Raw genomic sequence first — 17,086 nt, forward strand, 5'->3', positions numbered from 1 at the left:
ATATGTCTTGCACCTGTTGCTAAGATTACATATCAGCATTAGAACTTCAAGAAACAATGTAGAAACCAGAAAACAAAGGCTACATATTCATATAAGAGTCAAGACAACACTTCTAGCAACAATAGGTTTTCTAAATAATGAATGAATGAATGAATGAATGAATGAATGAATGAATGAATGAATGAATGAATGAATGAATGAATAAATGAATGAATGGATAAACAGATGAAGGAAAATTGAATGACTGATGGAATGAGAATGATGTATGAATGAGAAGATAAGAAGATAAATAATGAAGGAAAGAAGAGTTGAATGACAGACTGAAAAGTTTAATGAATGAAAGAAGGAGTGAATGAGCAAATATATGAAGGGAAGAACAGTGAGCAAAATACAGCAAACCCACAAACAATTTTAGAACGTCACAGAGAAATGCATTTTCCCTTTGTCTCCCCCTCTAACCCGCCATCAAAACAAGATAAACAAAAGTTTGACCGGCAGACACGCACGGTGACAGCCTTCGCTTGTAATGTTTGCCATTTGGCTTTTTTGTTGTGGGGTCATGCTATTTTTGGAAATGTTTTTAGCCAAAGATTTCGATCATTATCACGAGATCCATGAATCAGGACAACAGGGCGACAGCTGTGCGAATGAGAACCCTGCTGCTAATATCGTAAAGACATTAGCGAATTCTTACATACGCTGAGATATAACTTATTTTACCGACTTGACTGCATGATCATGCCTAATCCAAGTGAGGAACCGGTACTTGGTACCGGTGGCCAGATTGATGGTAAGATTGATGGATTTGAGCACATCTTTGCAGTGTTTTGTCCTGTGCTGTAGTCCCATGTGTATATATCTGCGTGTGATCATTTGTCAATTAGTGGGAGTGGCAAAATTACGTCCCGCTGCCCGTTTGCGTTGACGTCGGCGTTGTCGTTTGAGAACGCTAAAGTGAGAGTATATTCATTTGGAGTTTATTTCTCTTGACCTTCACTGTCATATGTATTTGGCTCTTGCCTCAGATAGTATCCTGGTAGGCCTACGTTACTGACGTAGACTCCAGATAAGAATACAATATTTCAAATGACAAATAAGTGGATCTAGCTTAGTTAGACCCGCCTTATAGAACCCGTCTACTTCATCGGTTCAAGAGTTGTGATGTTTCTACATTGCCACTCAGCGATCCGCTCCCTCAAGAGTCCAGGTTTTAAGATATTGACAAAGGTATCCTTTAAGTTAACTTGAGATGCAATATGTGCCAATATTGAGATATTTGTGCTGATTGCAGGTGTAATTTATGTGCTATCAAATAAACAGATGTTACTTTAATATTATTATATTACAAAGAAAAGATGAACTTCATATTGCTACAACTAGTAGTAGGTGTCTACGGTTAGTACGAGTATATTTACATAGGTAAATCCAAAGTTTTGATATAGACTAAAGCTTATTGTTTCTCAAATGCACAGGTATGGTGATGTCATTAATCGATGCTGCCTATGACAAGAAAGGCGATGTGCGGCGAATCATTATTTCATCACTTGTGGATATTGGCAAGAAGAAAACCAAACTTGTCCTGAGCTCATGCCATTCTTACCTCAGGAAGCACAATAAGGTTGGATTTAGTCTACCAGTATTTGCTCTTCTCATTCCTCTATTCTTTCTTTTCAGCTTATCATTCTTTATTTTATTTTTTATTTTTTGAGCTGCACAGCAGTACTAGCGATTATAACATTTGATTTTAAGTTGTATACCTGAGCTGATTTCATTTTATTTTTACTATGATATTTGCATAACAGCTGCAAGATATGTCTCTGTGATGATTCTTCTTCTTCTCCTTCTTCTTCTTCTTTTTTCAATGAAGTGCAGGCCACCTTGTGGTGTATCAGTGTAATGGTTTGAGGAACACACATATTACTACTTCAAATTAGTCATCAAAATTGTTGATTAAAGGTGCATGGTTCCGGTGTTTTAGTCAAATGCGTACGCGGGCGCACGGCGCAAGTTTCCTATAGAGACCTACACTATCGACTCCTCTTTAGCGCTTACGCTTTGGCCCACTTCCCCGAGTCTGAAGAAGTCCGATTCACTGTTGTCAGTGGTCAGATCACAGTTCGGCTCATGATTCGGCTGAGGGGGATGACAGCTTTAGCAAACTTCTTTTGTGATGTCATAATAACAAGCACATATGCACGCACCCTGGCATTACTACAGACTGCGCGATGCGCAGAGAAGACAACGAAGGCAACGTTACTTAGCAACAGCTACGCACTTTACTCTTGATGACAGCTCAACTTCGGTAATCTTCGTATCAATGCTGACGGTGATCGGCAGTATCATCAACAGCGCCCTCTACACTACCGGGACTATGCCCCTTTAAAGGCATATTTTCTTGATTCTATTAAATGAATAATAGCTGCAATGAGAATCTTCCATCTTCTAAACACCACAAATATCTGAAGGAAAAAAACTTGCACACCGGTACTTGTTTGAGTGGTATGTACAAAGTGTTGCATGTGTATGTGAAAGAAAAGGAGTGTCTTGATCTATCTGAGTCTGATAGGTCTTTGAGATAAAAGCAGGGATTTTTTTCAAAGTATGTATGCATCCTGCTCATCCTCCATCCCCATGCTCCCCCCCCCCCCCAAAAAAAAAAAGACAAAACAAAAAACCATAGGAAAAGTTTACAATACAACTGCATTTAACTGCTCCAGGCTCGCACATGTCTGGAAATGGGGAATTATGGTGAAGATTTGCTCACACAAGATTAATGGTTCTTACCCTCCTCATTGTCCAGCTGCCAAAGGACCACAGGACAGTGATCCTGCAGACCATGGAACGCGTCCTTAAGGAGAGCCCGACCAACGTTCCCGGAGCCCAGGCCATTGACCTCATCAAGCTCGCTTCAGATGAAATGACAGCCTCCAAGGTAGTGCTGCTTCTCAGTCTGCCCCTGAGCTCAGGCACAAATATCCGGCCTGCCTGTTCTACGCTTACTTTTGAGCTTCTCATTTGTTTTGCATTATGTGCAAGTGTGCATCATTGCGAGAGGTTTTGTACTAATGCCCCATTGTTTGTGTTGAACCTTCAAATTAGAAAAGACCGCAGCAATTTGCTCACAAGTAATGACAAAAAGTAAAAAGTGGGTTTCTTGAGTGTTTATGTGTAAGGAATTATCTTAGCATTCCTTTGCTATCTGAATAACATTAATGTCACTTTATTGTTGTTTTTTGCTGACAGTCATTCTTTCACCTGATTAATAAATGCAACTTGTTTTGCACACAAATGGTAATAGGTAATGCATTTGTCCTTGCCACAAATGAAAATATGACCCTAAAAAAAGTCACAATCAATCTATAAACATTCAGTAACTGTAATTTATAGGACAAAGAGAGTAATGATCAATGTATCAACAATCATCTTACTTAATTTCTATGACTGCCATCATCTTGCAGGATGTGGAACCAGAGTGGCAGACGGCAGCAAGCAACGTCCTCGTTGCCCTGGGAACAAACTTCTGCAACGACGTCATGGAGAATCTGTACACAAAGTTTCAACCGGGTGCCCTCCCCCACTTCTTTGTTGTTCAGACCCTCGCCAACCTGGCCAACGTTAATCGTAAGTTTCGCTTGTCTCATCACCAAATCTTTATCACTTTTGGTATGAGTAGAGTGGAAGCTGGTCTGTCTGTGGCTGAAATCTGTGTGTGCCCTTTGTTTATTTATTTTTTCACCTAGATGAAGGAACAGTTATGATTGGCATGTTAAAGTTCGAGCCCATGTGAAACCAATGTCACACTATTTAGTGAAGATGCCATTTCCCCCATAAAGGCAGTTATGGGTTTTTTTCTTTTTCTGATGAGTTTTTTAGCTTGTTTGTTTGTTTGTTTGTTGTTTGTTGTTTGTCAGGTAGCAATATGATTAGAAAGGAACAGAATTTGATGTAGTTTCTAGGATAGGCTTGTTGTTTTAAAAGGAACAGGTGATTAGTAATGCTGTCATTATCTGGATCATGGTCTAGTTCCAGGATTTCTTATTTTTTTTCTTTAAAGGATGTGTGCATCTCATTTTATGGCCATAGTGACCTTATGACCTTAGTAGTGCTCTGTGGGTGCTTCTAGTTTTAGCTATATCTATTGTGTACTCCTCAGTCATACTTGATAAAGATACACTGTAGTTGCATTTCAAATCATGCCTTCTGATGAGACCATTTAGAAATGAACTTGTTAATTTTGCATATTCCCTGTTAAATTCCACAGCAACTGTGTGTAAGTCTGACTATAATTTTTGCTCTGCTAAGAATTTCACAGCACAGAATTGTAACAGTAGACAGCTGGATATGGCATGGCTGTGCGATATACCTGACAAAAGCCTTTTCTGTCATTTTTGTTTCTTTCCCATGCAGCTTTTGGCTTCGTCCCACACCTGAGTGCTGTGATGAGTACAATGATCCCCATGTTGGGCATGGCCAAACATGACAACATGAAGTGGGTCTTTTCATCTGGTAAGCCATGTACTGGCATAATCTTTGCTCACTTATCTCCCCCCCCCCCCCCCCCCCCCCCCAGTTTTAATGATATGTCATGAATTTTGTATAGATAGTCATCATGAGTTTCTTTGAGTCATCTGGAGTTGGAAAATTGCCCAGGTAACTTCCTGTAATGCTTACATATTGGTTCATGTCCTATATTTTGGATGAATTCACTTGATGACCAATCTCATGTCAAGTTGCAGTAAACCAACTGTTGATAGTTTCCCATAAAGTTTTGCAGTTCAGGGCAAAATATGATGGCAGTCTTTGTCCAGCATATCACCAAGAGACCCAAATTCTCATCTTGCCAAAGGTGAAAATAATTACTTTCGGTGCCTGTTCTTTGATTGTGGCATTCATTCTAAAGGTCAAATTGGCAAAATGAGCTGTTTTGCTCAAACATAACTTGTCTTAATATTTTTTTAATGAATCAATATGTTAATAATTCATTCATACACAGTAATGTATGTCCTAACTACTCTGTCACACTTTTGTTCATCCATAGTTCTTGTGTGATGAATGGTTCTTTGCTAATCTATGTGCCTATTCATCAATTTGTTTTTTATCCATTCAGTTATTGATTCATTCATCCCACCATCTTATAACTACATGTATCTATCATACACATATTTGAACATTTATCCATTTCTTTTTGTCACTGATGTTTCCATCTTCTCATCTTTCATTCCTTATGCAAACCCATTACATTCACTACTCATTCTGTTTCAATAAATCCCTTTTTACTTCATACCCATCCTCCAATTCACTCTTCACTCAATTTCATCCAAGTAGTCTCAACAGCTTGCCAAAACTGTGAATATTTTATGGACGTTTCAAATATCTTTCCACCAGCTTTTGCCAGGTTCAGCGAGAGCATCCTCCACTACGTGGCAAACATTGACACGGCACCGGACAACACGGTCAGGAAGGAGACATACGCCGATCAGATCTTCTCCGGCTTCGACGTCCTCTTCTCTCTCTGGCTTCCGTCCAAAGAGGCAAAAGTAAGCAGACTGTTCACCTGACAGGTGTGGCGGTATTTACAGTGTGGCGTGGCTTGGCTGTATTTGCCATGAGAGCGTTAAAGGCACATCTGTAAGATCCTGCAATGAGCATGTCTGATATTTCATTAGGCTCTGGGACTGGTCTCAAAAGTTTTGCAATTGATTCGTCTCTTTATGTTATCTGTTACAATGGGTGCAAAACTTTTGATGCAGTATGTTTTTTGTCCCAACATGTTAATACTTTATGAGTGAAGTTCCTGTTATGGATAATAACTAAACACCTTCAGCAACAACTTCTTTGCTGATTTTATGTACTGTCATTTTTCATGTTGAATGTTAAAGATGTAAACTATGCAAAACTATATAGCTGCTGCAATAGTACATCCCTTTAATAATATTTTAAGTTCTTGCCTGTTATTAGCACGACTACATTTATTGATTTTAAGTCCTCTCATTTTCCATGCTGAATGTTAAAGATGTGCAAAACTAAGTAGATGCAGCAAAAGTACATCCTTTAATTTGTGAAGTTTTCGCTTGTTGTCATGGTAACCAGCTCCGTCTCATCGTGGTGGAGGCAATGGGTCCCATGACGCACATCATGACGAGGGAGAAACTGGACGAGCAGCTACCCAGACTGGTGCCGTCCATCCTGGCTCTGTACAAGAAGCACCAGGAGCCGTTCTTTATCACGCAGGTAAACACATTTAAAACCATCATCCACATGATCTAATAAAAAAACATTCATTATGTTTTTGTGTATTCCTGTATTGATATAATCTGTGGCGGGTTCATAGTTTCAGAACTTGCATTTGACCTATTTGTGATTCAATGGCAGAAAACTTTGGCAGTTTAAAACAGAAAAGAAAGAGGACAGATTGTGATCTTCTGCTATTTCTCAAAGTGCAACAGTTTGGTCAGTCCAAGTAAAATATGTTCAGCAGCAAGTCTCGGAAGTGGTATAAGACACAATGTTCAATGGAATTATAGGGCTATTCTTATCTTTTCTAATCAACATCAGGCCATTCAGTTGAAAAATATCGAATTTTCAGTGAGCATTATTATTTAACCTTCATATGTTAGTACATAGATGTCAATCCAGCACAACATAATTATGTATGCCCCAAATTTTCATTTTGGCAAAACTTCTAATAGATCGCTTGTTTAGAGCAATTGTGGGGTGAAGTTATGTCTCATTAACATGTTCTAAAAGATCATAATATATTGGGGAGCAATGCACACTGGAAACCAAAAATAACCTGTCATCCCTAAAATGGCCCCTTTTACTGTGGAAATACCCAGATGGAACTGTGTGTGAGTGTACAAAGTTCTGACCAGTGTGCTCTGTAAATTACAAAGTAGATAGGAGTTAAATGCGACTGTGCATCGGGAGTGATGGATTTATGTGGAAGCGACTTTTTTTTTTATGGTGGGGTCAAAGGTCAGATGCGGGTGACATCAGTGGGCATTGTGTATGCATGCATTGCCGTCAGTGTGTGTCTTATACCCTCACACTCCATAATTCTTGCCAGGGGCTGTGCATGATCCTGGATGCGGCAGCAGCAGAGGGCAGCATAATCCTGGAACCACAGCTGGAGACCATTCTCAACACACTACACGCACAGGTAAGGAAAAACATTCCAAACTCAGCGACCTTTTTTTCATTGTTTGGTAATGTTCAGCTCTGTGGCTTTTAGGAATAAATCTCCCATCCTTTTCTATGCTCACTTTGCCTTCGTGAATATATGTGGAGTGTGTATGTATTGGGGGGGGGGGGAATGGAGGTTGCTTCATGAAGAAGTTGGTCATCATTGCAAGACAATGCCTGCAGTCGCCATAGTAACAAATGAAATACTGTCAGCTCATTGGATTGTTACCCAGCTGCTGCTACCATGGACAGTGTAATTGTTGCATTTTGCAAATGTTTCAGTTTGCTTCATGGATCTAGACCTGAGATATAAAGTATCTTGTCCACATTTAACTGATAAAGATGTGCATCTCTCAGAACTCTTTCCATCCATTGATTATAGGTATCTGGTACTTTTGCAAAAGTTCTGCCAATCAAGACACTCAATGGAGTACTGTGTTTGCTGACTAAGTACTGCTTTATGGTGTCTTCAATGTCGACATAACAGAGACCCATACTGTGTTTTTTCTGTGATATCTGGGTTTTGTTGCATAAAAAGATGCAGTCAAACATAAGTCAGGTATCAGCCAATCAGAATTGAGTATTCAGAAATGTCAAATTGTTTCTGACTTACAAATGTGTATGTTTGATCCCAACTTTAAATGCAACAGGGCCCACGTGACATTCAAATGAATGTGCCATGATTGTTATCATTTGTCCAATGTTGCTCAAGTGCATGCTGACTGGTTTTTCATTCAAAATGACTTTGATAGGAGATTTCACCTCAAGGACACAGTAGCACGAGCATTCATGGATGGCCAAATGCATTACTCTGCTCATTTGGGTACATTTGAAAACCATGAATAGCACCGGTCAGTGAAAATGTGCATCAAAGCGTACGCTCATCAGTAACAGTGGACTCCAGCTCAAGTTGAAGTTCTTCGGTGTATTGATTCTTGTTTGATTGTATATTCAAACCAGGCCAGCTTTCCCACCCCATGGTATCGTATCACCACGCTACCAGGTCTTTAAAATATGTGACTCATTGCATCTGCTTCGGTCATACACAAGTTCTGTCCGTGCTCCTGTTTGTAGGTGTGTGTGCCGGCCGATTACACCAACCCAATGGGTCTCAAGAACCACAACGAGGTCCGGCGGTGCTTCTCCGTTCTCGCCAAATCCTTCCCGGACAGAGTGGTCACCTTCCTGCTCACCAAGCTGGACAACAACAACGAGCGGATCCGCATCGGCACGCTGGCCGTCTTCAAACAACTCATCAACTCAGCTGGTAAGCTGCGAATGGAATTCTTTTTGTCATGACAACTCGTCCATGCTGTGTGTATGCATTGACAGAACAATTATGATCGATCAAGAATCAGGTGATCAGGTGGTGTCAGTCAGTGTATCCAGAAGCTTTTATACATTTTAATTTGTACTGGCAGTCTTTGGCAGCCTTGTGACATCACTACATATGAAGATGTTTCTTTAATTTGAATTCAAGGTGTACCATAGTGGCTAAATGTGAAAAAGTAATGAAAACATTTTAATTTCTGCTATTTTGTGTTTGGCTATCATTGCCTTAGCTAATGAGAATTTGAAGTTTTGACTCATATGTCTGCCTTATACAGCATAGGCTACTACAATTGCATGACTAGAAACAAGGTTTTGAAAGTCTTACACATAAATCTCAAACACGGTTTAAATGATGTCACTTTTGTACACATCCATTCTGTTTGACCAAGTTGCCAAGGGATAAGCTGTGCATATTAAGATGAGCAATTGCACAATCCGAGCGAGCCTAGCTAGAAACGCAGTCGGGAGAAACTCTAAGAATGATCATCTGTCAATTCATGTTTCAAAACCATGTTTAAAAAATGGTGTTTCTTGGTACGCAAAGTCTCATGAACACAGCCTTAGAGTATTGTGTGGCCATATCTTCATTTGATGCAAGTTTCTCTAAACTTTTCTGCCTTCTCTCCAGGTCCACATATGGAGGACAAAAAGCCTCTGATTCTCTCAGGTCTGAAGATTGTGCTACAGGAAAACAATAATAAGGTAAATTACAGTCACTTTTATGGGTTGTATTTCCTATAGAACGGCATTTCTGTATGTAGGTTTATCAGAATCATTCTCATTTGAACGGGGGCCTCCCTCAGCAAGTAAAAAATATAGAATATATACAGACAGCAGAAGAGCAGTGCTGTAATTTCCATGTTTCTCAGATGTGGAAAAACCTTTTCATATGTTGTGAGAGCAGTTTTCAAAGCAGGTGGGACAGGACTCTAATTGTAGATATGACACAAAATAAAGGATAAATTGGTGTGTATATCAGTGGATGATTTGAACATGTGGAACTTATGTAGATCAATAGCAAAGATTCTCAAAATATGTGTGATGAAGTACCATTTACGATTGATGATCTCTTACATATGATGAAGAAGATTTAATCTAAATTGACACTTGTCCGACATTGTCAACATACTTACATTCGACTTGTTAAAGAAAGAGATATGTCTAATGACAAATTTCAAGTCATAGGGCAGCAATCACTTGTAGAGATTTAAGTAACTAGAAAATGCATCATAAAAGGATATTTCACATGTGATGCCAATAAAATAAAACAAAAACAATTATGGTACAATGTACAAGGAAGGTGGCACTTGTGGTCATGTTGACTGTAATCTGACATTGCCCGCCATCATTAAATTTCTGTGAGAAGTGAATGAGCTGCCTTAACCCTAAAGTGTCTGGATGCCTAAAGGATTAGATACTCACTACGATTTCCACTACTGGTCATCTTGGTGTCCATGCCACTATTTAACTATTGATGCTTGTCTTGTATTCTCAAGTATTTGTGTTACACACTTTCTTGCAGGTGAAGAAGATGTTTGCTCAGGTCGTGATAGCCATGGCGGACCACGACTACCTGTCACTAGAGGGCGGGTATCAGATGGTGGAATTTATAATCAAACAGTGCACCTTGACCCCAGACCCCCAGGTGAGAGTCATTGAACCCAAGGGCATCACATTGGTCAAGAGGTCATAGGGGTCATAAGGAGTATGGAAAGCCCAAAATGGGAAAAAATAATAACACTATGCTGCAATGAGCTTGATAGAGTGAGCAAAGTTAAGTAGTTCTGTTTTTATTTTGTAAGTCAGATATGAACATGTGATTCTGTGCAGCATGAAAATAGAAGTCATTTTGAAATCAGCTTCAAAACAGATATACGGTACATTAAACAAACACAATTTTTTTTTTTTTTTTTTTTTTTTTTTTTTTTAAGGCTGAAACAGTGCATTCCTAGGTAGTGGAGGAATGTAATAAGCAAGAATGTAAAAAGTGAGAGAAGAAAAAACTTCCACAAGCACACTGGGAATCCTTCAGTGATATTTGAATGTTTGTTGTAATGAGTACTTTATTCCAGAGTCTTGTTTTTTACTTCACATATGTCAGTTTTGTTTAGTCTTTCTTTGTGACTGAAAAGGCAAAAGTCATATCAAAGAAAGCATTTATGTTGTATTGCGTGATTTTCCCCAAAAATTTGATGAGTAAGTGTCTATGTAGACTTATTGATTTAATGAAGGCTTCCTGGGATTGGGGCAGAAAGTACTGCTCATGCCTGGACTAAATCAATTCAATTTTTATTTTACCTGATTTCTTTTATAGGTCTTTAAAATCCATAATGAAATGCTATATTTTGTTTGTCCTTTAGACTTCAAAAAGACACTAAGAATGATTTTGATGGTTCCTTGATTTCTATTCGTAACAATATCTTATTTGTGCAATTGTGAAAAGAAAATCAAACTCTAATTTTTTAAACACTATTTTATTTATTGTTCCACAGACTGGAAGGAGGATCACCGACCCGGAGTATGTCAGTAATGAGGCCCTGAGAGCCATGTGTGAGAACGTGCTCCATCTAATCACGACCACCATAGCCAGCATGGAAGAGGTGAGGCTGATACAATATATTGTATATCTCCTGACCATGGGGCATCTCGTTAACCCGTTGAGGATGGACTGATTTTGCTGTAACACGCACTTCCCATACACACCTGCCCGAGTATTCTCGGGGCTTGTCTTCAACGGGTTTAATATTCCCCCCAGCACTTTATTTTGCCATAATGGTTCTATTATGTCACACGCTGTTGTCTAAAACAAAGGAGTTTGTAGATGTGACAGTACTCGGCTTTTGGGGTCTTTGTTTTCATTTGCTCTTCCTGCCTTCTTCCGCTGTGCTCCCATAGGCATGAATAAAGGTTTAATAGTCGGAACTGGAATGGATCAGTTTTTTCAGAGCAGTTGTTTGCTGTTCCTATATTACCATATAGCCTTGATCTGTGCTGTATATATCATGTGAACAAATGTGTTTGAGTTAATGATATTGAATTTTTAAAGTGGCAGGTGATCAGGGGGACATTTCATGAAGCATTTAGTCCGACAAAGTTGTTGGAAAATTTTACTCTCAGCCAATCAGATGCAAGGATTTCAGTAGCTTGTAACAGTTTGTCAGAAAAATATCTGACCAAAACGCTTCATGAAATGCCTCCCAGTTTCCTTTTTTTTAAGTGTCGAATGTCTTGGGTCTCTTCTTTCTCTCTTCATCTTCCTCTTTTGTTGAGTTTCTCTTTTTTTAAGACAAGTAACACAGAAATACCCAAAGCTACCATTATTTTTTATTCAGAGCAGTAGTCACTAGATAACCAGGAGGTATGACCATGGACCTAATACACATGGACATTCATCGTGTTGTTAATTAATTCATGCACCCGTACATCTCAAAAGCGCCACAAAGATATTTTTAGCTTGCTTCACTGCTTTGATCCCATGATCGTCACCGCCAGCAAGCCGGGAGAAGAACAAGACGGAGATTCGAGAAATCTAAAACTATATGCGCAGAAGAAAATAACTCACAAAAATCAAGTAAAGTGAATGTGCAGTTGTGGTGTATGTTAGGAAATCATTCCTCAAACAATTTCGCTTGGGAGAAGCAGGCAGTTTTTAAAAGAAAGCTAACATTTTGGCAGAATGATTGTCATTTGTGATCTCAATATTTCACTTTTCTCCAGCTTATTCCAGACCAAAAAGGGACTGTAAGGGTAGAGAACAGATATATCTTGCCATTAGGCAAGGTCTTATGCGTGTGTGCGAAAATGTGTGAATCAGCAATTACCCATCTTTTGACACAAAATTTGTAATGATCTCAGGTTTGCTGCTCCTCATCATCTGTATTTATTCAAAGACATTTCCGTCTGAAAAAGGCACATCAGCGAAACGAGACTGAAATGAGGGAAACGATTCTTTTGTTAGTGACGATACATGATTACACAGTCGTTATTGTCAAGACACCTGAATGTACTCATTAAGATGCACATAATCAGGTGTCGGTGACGATCGTTACATCAAAGAAAGACTGCCGTGAATAGTCCATGTTGTATTACGTCCATGGTATGACCAAAACATTCTTCTTCTTTTTTTTTTCAGTCGATGTCTTGCAGATGTTTTAAAGAAGTGTTAATTCTTTATTTTGTCAGAAGAGGTCAATTGCCTTTGCTTTTTGCTTCATCGTTTGGCAGGTACTTTGGCCGTTCATGCTGGAGTTTGTGGCCCTGCCCCAGTACACGGATGGCATAATGCCACTCTGTCATAACCTGGCCTACATCGCTGCCAAGAAACGCGAGGCTCAGGATGAGGACTACCAGATCGACTTTGAGACTCAAGTCAACATACCCAAGCCGTGTGCGATCATCTCTAGACTCATGGTAAGAAAACCCAAAGTCTTTGAATACTCTGTTGTGTGTAAAGTTAGTCAGTCAGTCAGTCAGTCAGTGAATCAATCAGCTACTGAGTCAGTCAATCAGTCACTCAATCAGCTAGTCAGCCAGTCAGTCAGACTGTTACTCAGTCAGCTATTTAGTCAGTCATTCAGTCATTCAATCAGTCATTTACTCAGTTAGGTCAAAGGAGGAGCTGTGATTACTTTTCTGACCAAGGGGAACACATATCTGTGGTATTTCTTTGTCATATCACAGCGATGTAAAAGATATGATTTTGCACAATATTTTCTGCAATTTCCCCGAATAAACTTGAGCTTCTTAAAATCAGACAGCAGCATATAAAATGTATTGTGACTACAGAAGAACTAGAGTTCTTTGATTCACAACTAATCTTTATTGTGAACCTTACGCTGCTGTGACAGTATCCTACATGTTGGTTGTCTCATCACCCCATTCCAGGTTCTGGCCGGTCGTCCTGACAATGGTCGTAAACGTGGTGTTCACGTCCTGAAAGTGCTGGAAGGACTAGGACCTATTCTGAATGAAAACATTGCTGACATGTGGGACACAGTCATCCCAAAACTGATCCAGTATTTAGACGGTGAGACTTTGTCAATAGCAGTAAAACCTTAGTTCGACAAGTGTCTTCCACCTGTCTGTTGCATAATGTCACATGTGACGCATGAAGCCTTTGAAGCATGTTGTGCAGTTATGGTCAATTATCATCTACATAGGACATTTTAGCGGCACATTAAAAATGTGTATTGTAATGCTGTCTGCTCAATTTTTACTCTTCAATACGAGAGCATAGTGAACGAAATGTATAGGCCAATGTATTAATTTCCTTTAGGTTATCGTTGTTACTGGCCGTTCAATAATACACCGTATTTTGTCTCGTCTGTTTCGCGAGCACTTACTGAGTGCGCGTATGCTTGCTACTCAACTTCAAAGTCCAGTAGAAGTGTGGTACTTCTGTGCAGTTTACGCTTTCTGTGCATAATGATTGTAGATGGTAATGATTATATTGGATGTCATTAATTCATGGAATACCAGGGAATATTGCACTCATCTTCAGTTCATACTATAAAGGCCCTAACATGTGTAGTATTCCCTGGTATCCCATTCATAGCCATCCAATATAATATAGATATTTTATTTTGTCTCTTGGATGGTAGTGATCTCAGATTATTTGACACATGAGAGGCATAAACATTCCACGAGCCATTTCCAAGTGAAAATCACACACGCATGCAGCAACAGACCCACACACACACACATGCACTCGCATATTGTACATATCCATACATACATACATGTCGTCAGTTTGTACCTTTTCAAAATGTCTCAATTTTTTGATACTTTATTTTTGTATTGTTTTAGATAATCTTGATGACCCAGACAAGTGGTCCCAGAAGTCATGGGAGGACCTCCTCCTCAAGGTGAGAACCAGCTGTGAGAACCAGCTGGTTGCCATGGCAACTATTCCACTTTGAATTCTTTGTGAAAATTAATGCTGTATCCAGGATATGTTGTTATGATGTACATGTAATGGGGTGGTGCTCCTTGTATAGACATTCTTAGAAAAGAAAATTGTTACAATGTGAATGTGTATTTACCTAAGATCCTTTAGATTTCCCCCCTATTTCTGTACATTAACTATGTGTTAGTCTGAAATAAAGTTTGATAACAAAGTCAAAATTCAAAGGCAGTGATATAATCACAAAAATCTCAAAGCACTCTGAGCAGAATGTAAAATGCAGGATTAAAGGACAAGTTCACCTTCATAAACATAAGGATTGAGAGTTTGCAGCAATATTAGTAGAACACATCAGTGAAAGTTTGAGGAAAATTGGACAATCGGTGCAAAAGTTATGAATTTTTAAAATTTTTGTGTTGGAACCGCTGGATGAGGAGACTACTACAGCTTGTGAGTCATATGCGTACAACAGTATAAAGAAAATGTAAAGAAAATTCAACATATTTTCATTTTTTTCGCATAATAATAGAGCACTTGACTTGCCTCTTTCTAAAGGCAGGAGGAATAATACTACCCATAACATATGTCGGTAACGAGTCGGGGGAATGTGTACTTTTTTCAAAAGATGAAATTTTGTGAAATTCTCTTTATATTTTCCTTATGTTGTTGTACGCATGTGACATCTAAGTTATTCACACACTGCAGTAGTCTTCTCATCCAGCCGTTACTGCACAAAAACTTCAAAAATTCATAACTTTTGAACGGATTGTCTGATTTCCCTCAAACTTTCAATGATGTGTTCTACCAATATTGCTGCATTCTCTCAATCCTTATGTTTATGAAGGTGAACTTGTCCTTTAAGTGTTTAGCAGAAAAATATACATCAGAGAAAGAAAAGTGAAGTGAAAGAATTATATAATGACACACTCACTGTGTGTCCTTGGGAGACAGTGCTGCGGAGGTGTGTGTAGTCATTCTCTTTATTGGGTGAATTTATGGTTTTGCTTGTATCACACACGTTGTTCCTGTGCTTCAGTTGCTGTCCAAAACTCTGGACGATGCGCAGAGTGAGGACTGGATTGGGGAACTGGGAGCAAGCTTCGGAGAACAAGTGGCCCTCTATCAGAACATGCCAGAAGAGAAGGTAAAGCAACCACTGCCACAATTCAAACAATTGCCGTTTCCAAATGGGAGTAGGATAGAAGTACAGTACTCTCTGCATAATCGGGTAGGCTCGGGCAAAGCGTTTCTTACGCGATTAAGCGGAGTACCCGATTAACAGAAGAACACGTCTCATTCGCATTTGACACACACAATGTGTATGTACATGTATTGTACACCGCACCAAACATCTACACTGTATGCTTAACACGCGTGCTTGCAAGGCACATTATACATACCTTACACTTGCTCAGTCAGGAGCAATAATTTACACAGTTGTTATGGACAAATATGTCTTCATAAAACTTTGTGGTTCGACTATAGACTCCTCGCTACCGTGGAAAATTGGACATGCATGATTTCTTAAAGTGTTATATCTGTGATAAAATGTGGTTAGAAAGTAGATTAGAAGAAAATTATTTACCCATTTATGCGGAGAGGCAACCCGATTAACAGGTAATTTTAATGTGCATTGGAACTGACTTTGACATATCTACCCAATTAAACGGAGTACCCGTTTAAGTGATACCCGATTACGCGGAGAGTACTGTATTTTTCTGATTCAAATTCTGGTTCCCTGTCCTAAACTGGAGTGAGAAAACTCAATTCTTCGTATTCCATTTACGCATTCTGTCTCTGACAACATTGATCGTTTGACATACACTGATGGGAGATGTTAGAGTGTATGACCCTGACCTGTGTTCATTGGTCACTCATGGCCACTATGTGATACCATTAGTTGTCAAAGGTCAGTATCAACTTAACACTGTTAGCAATACAAAATGACTTTGTATTATGATGATGGGTGTATACCATTATAGCTTGGCATTTTCCTGTTATAACTGTGTAGTATGACACATCATGTATTGCTGCTTTTTAAATCATAACATTACATCTACAATCATAACCCAACGTTACCGTGTATGTTTGAAGAGTACTCTTTCTTCTCTTCAATTTTATCTTACCACATGGGTAACAACCAAACATGCTTTAATAATGGGTGAGATTTTACAAAATATTAGACTGATACAGTTGTATTACTCTTCACTACCTAGGTGATTTTGTATGTGGAAGAATCAGAGTTTACTGTTAAACCAAGCTTGAAACTGTAGAGATGCGCCCGTATGCACGGTCACTGACACCATGCGTACAATATTCTAACTCATGTTTGTTTGTTTGTTTGTTTGTTTGTTACAGAATTTCATGTACAAATGTCTAGGCATTGTGATGAGAAAAGTGACCAACAAGCAGTTCATCCAGAAACATCTCGATATTTTGTTTTCCACCATCAAACACAGCAGCCAAGTGGAGAGAGAGGTAATTGAATCATCTTTAGGTGTCTAACTACCACTCAAACTCAATCATTCATGTTTGTATGTATTTGTGTGTGTGTGTGTTTGTCTAAATGTGGCTGAATCTTTTTGTCAAAGTAGAAGAAAAAAATGCAACTGATGTTTTGAAGCACTGGGATTTTATTGTAAGATCAGAGTTCATAGCAACACAGATCAC

The 17,086-nt window shown here is 39.0% G+C and overlaps 1 protein-coding gene across 1 annotated transcript in view; it reads left to right on the forward strand.

Moving 5' to 3' along the window:
* The first annotated feature begins 649 nt into the window (after positions 1-649).
* Positions 650-17,086, forward strand: part of LOC139737175 (maestro heat-like repeat-containing protein family member 1) — a 39,057-nt gene continuing 22,620 nt past the window's right edge. Inside the window, exons 1-17 of the mRNA XM_071647857.1 lie at positions 650-790; positions 1,473-1,618; positions 2,801-2,932; positions 3,459-3,621; positions 4,408-4,506; positions 5,386-5,537; positions 6,091-6,231; positions 7,067-7,159; positions 8,257-8,449; positions 9,143-9,216; positions 10,037-10,159; positions 11,007-11,114; positions 12,739-12,924; positions 13,399-13,540; positions 14,320-14,378; positions 15,453-15,560; positions 16,775-16,894. Of these exons, the coding sequence (XP_071503958.1) occupies positions 733-790; positions 1,473-1,618; positions 2,801-2,932; positions 3,459-3,621; positions 4,408-4,506; positions 5,386-5,537; positions 6,091-6,231; positions 7,067-7,159; positions 8,257-8,449; positions 9,143-9,216; positions 10,037-10,159; positions 11,007-11,114; positions 12,739-12,924; positions 13,399-13,540; positions 14,320-14,378; positions 15,453-15,560; positions 16,775-16,894 (2,097 nt within the window). The 5' untranslated portion in view covers positions 650-732. The remainder of the gene's footprint in view (positions 791-1,472; positions 1,619-2,800; positions 2,933-3,458; positions 3,622-4,407; positions 4,507-5,385; positions 5,538-6,090; positions 6,232-7,066; positions 7,160-8,256; positions 8,450-9,142; positions 9,217-10,036; positions 10,160-11,006; positions 11,115-12,738; positions 12,925-13,398; positions 13,541-14,319; positions 14,379-15,452; positions 15,561-16,774; positions 16,895-17,086) is intronic.

The sequence above is a fragment of the Diadema antillarum genome, unplaced genomic scaffold, assembly GCF_040938485.1.
Source record: "Diadema antillarum isolate AM-2024a unplaced genomic scaffold, OU_Dant_1.0 scf00000028, whole genome shotgun sequence".
NCBI lineage: Eukaryota > Metazoa > Echinodermata > Echinoidea > Diadematoida > Diadematidae > Diadema > Diadema antillarum.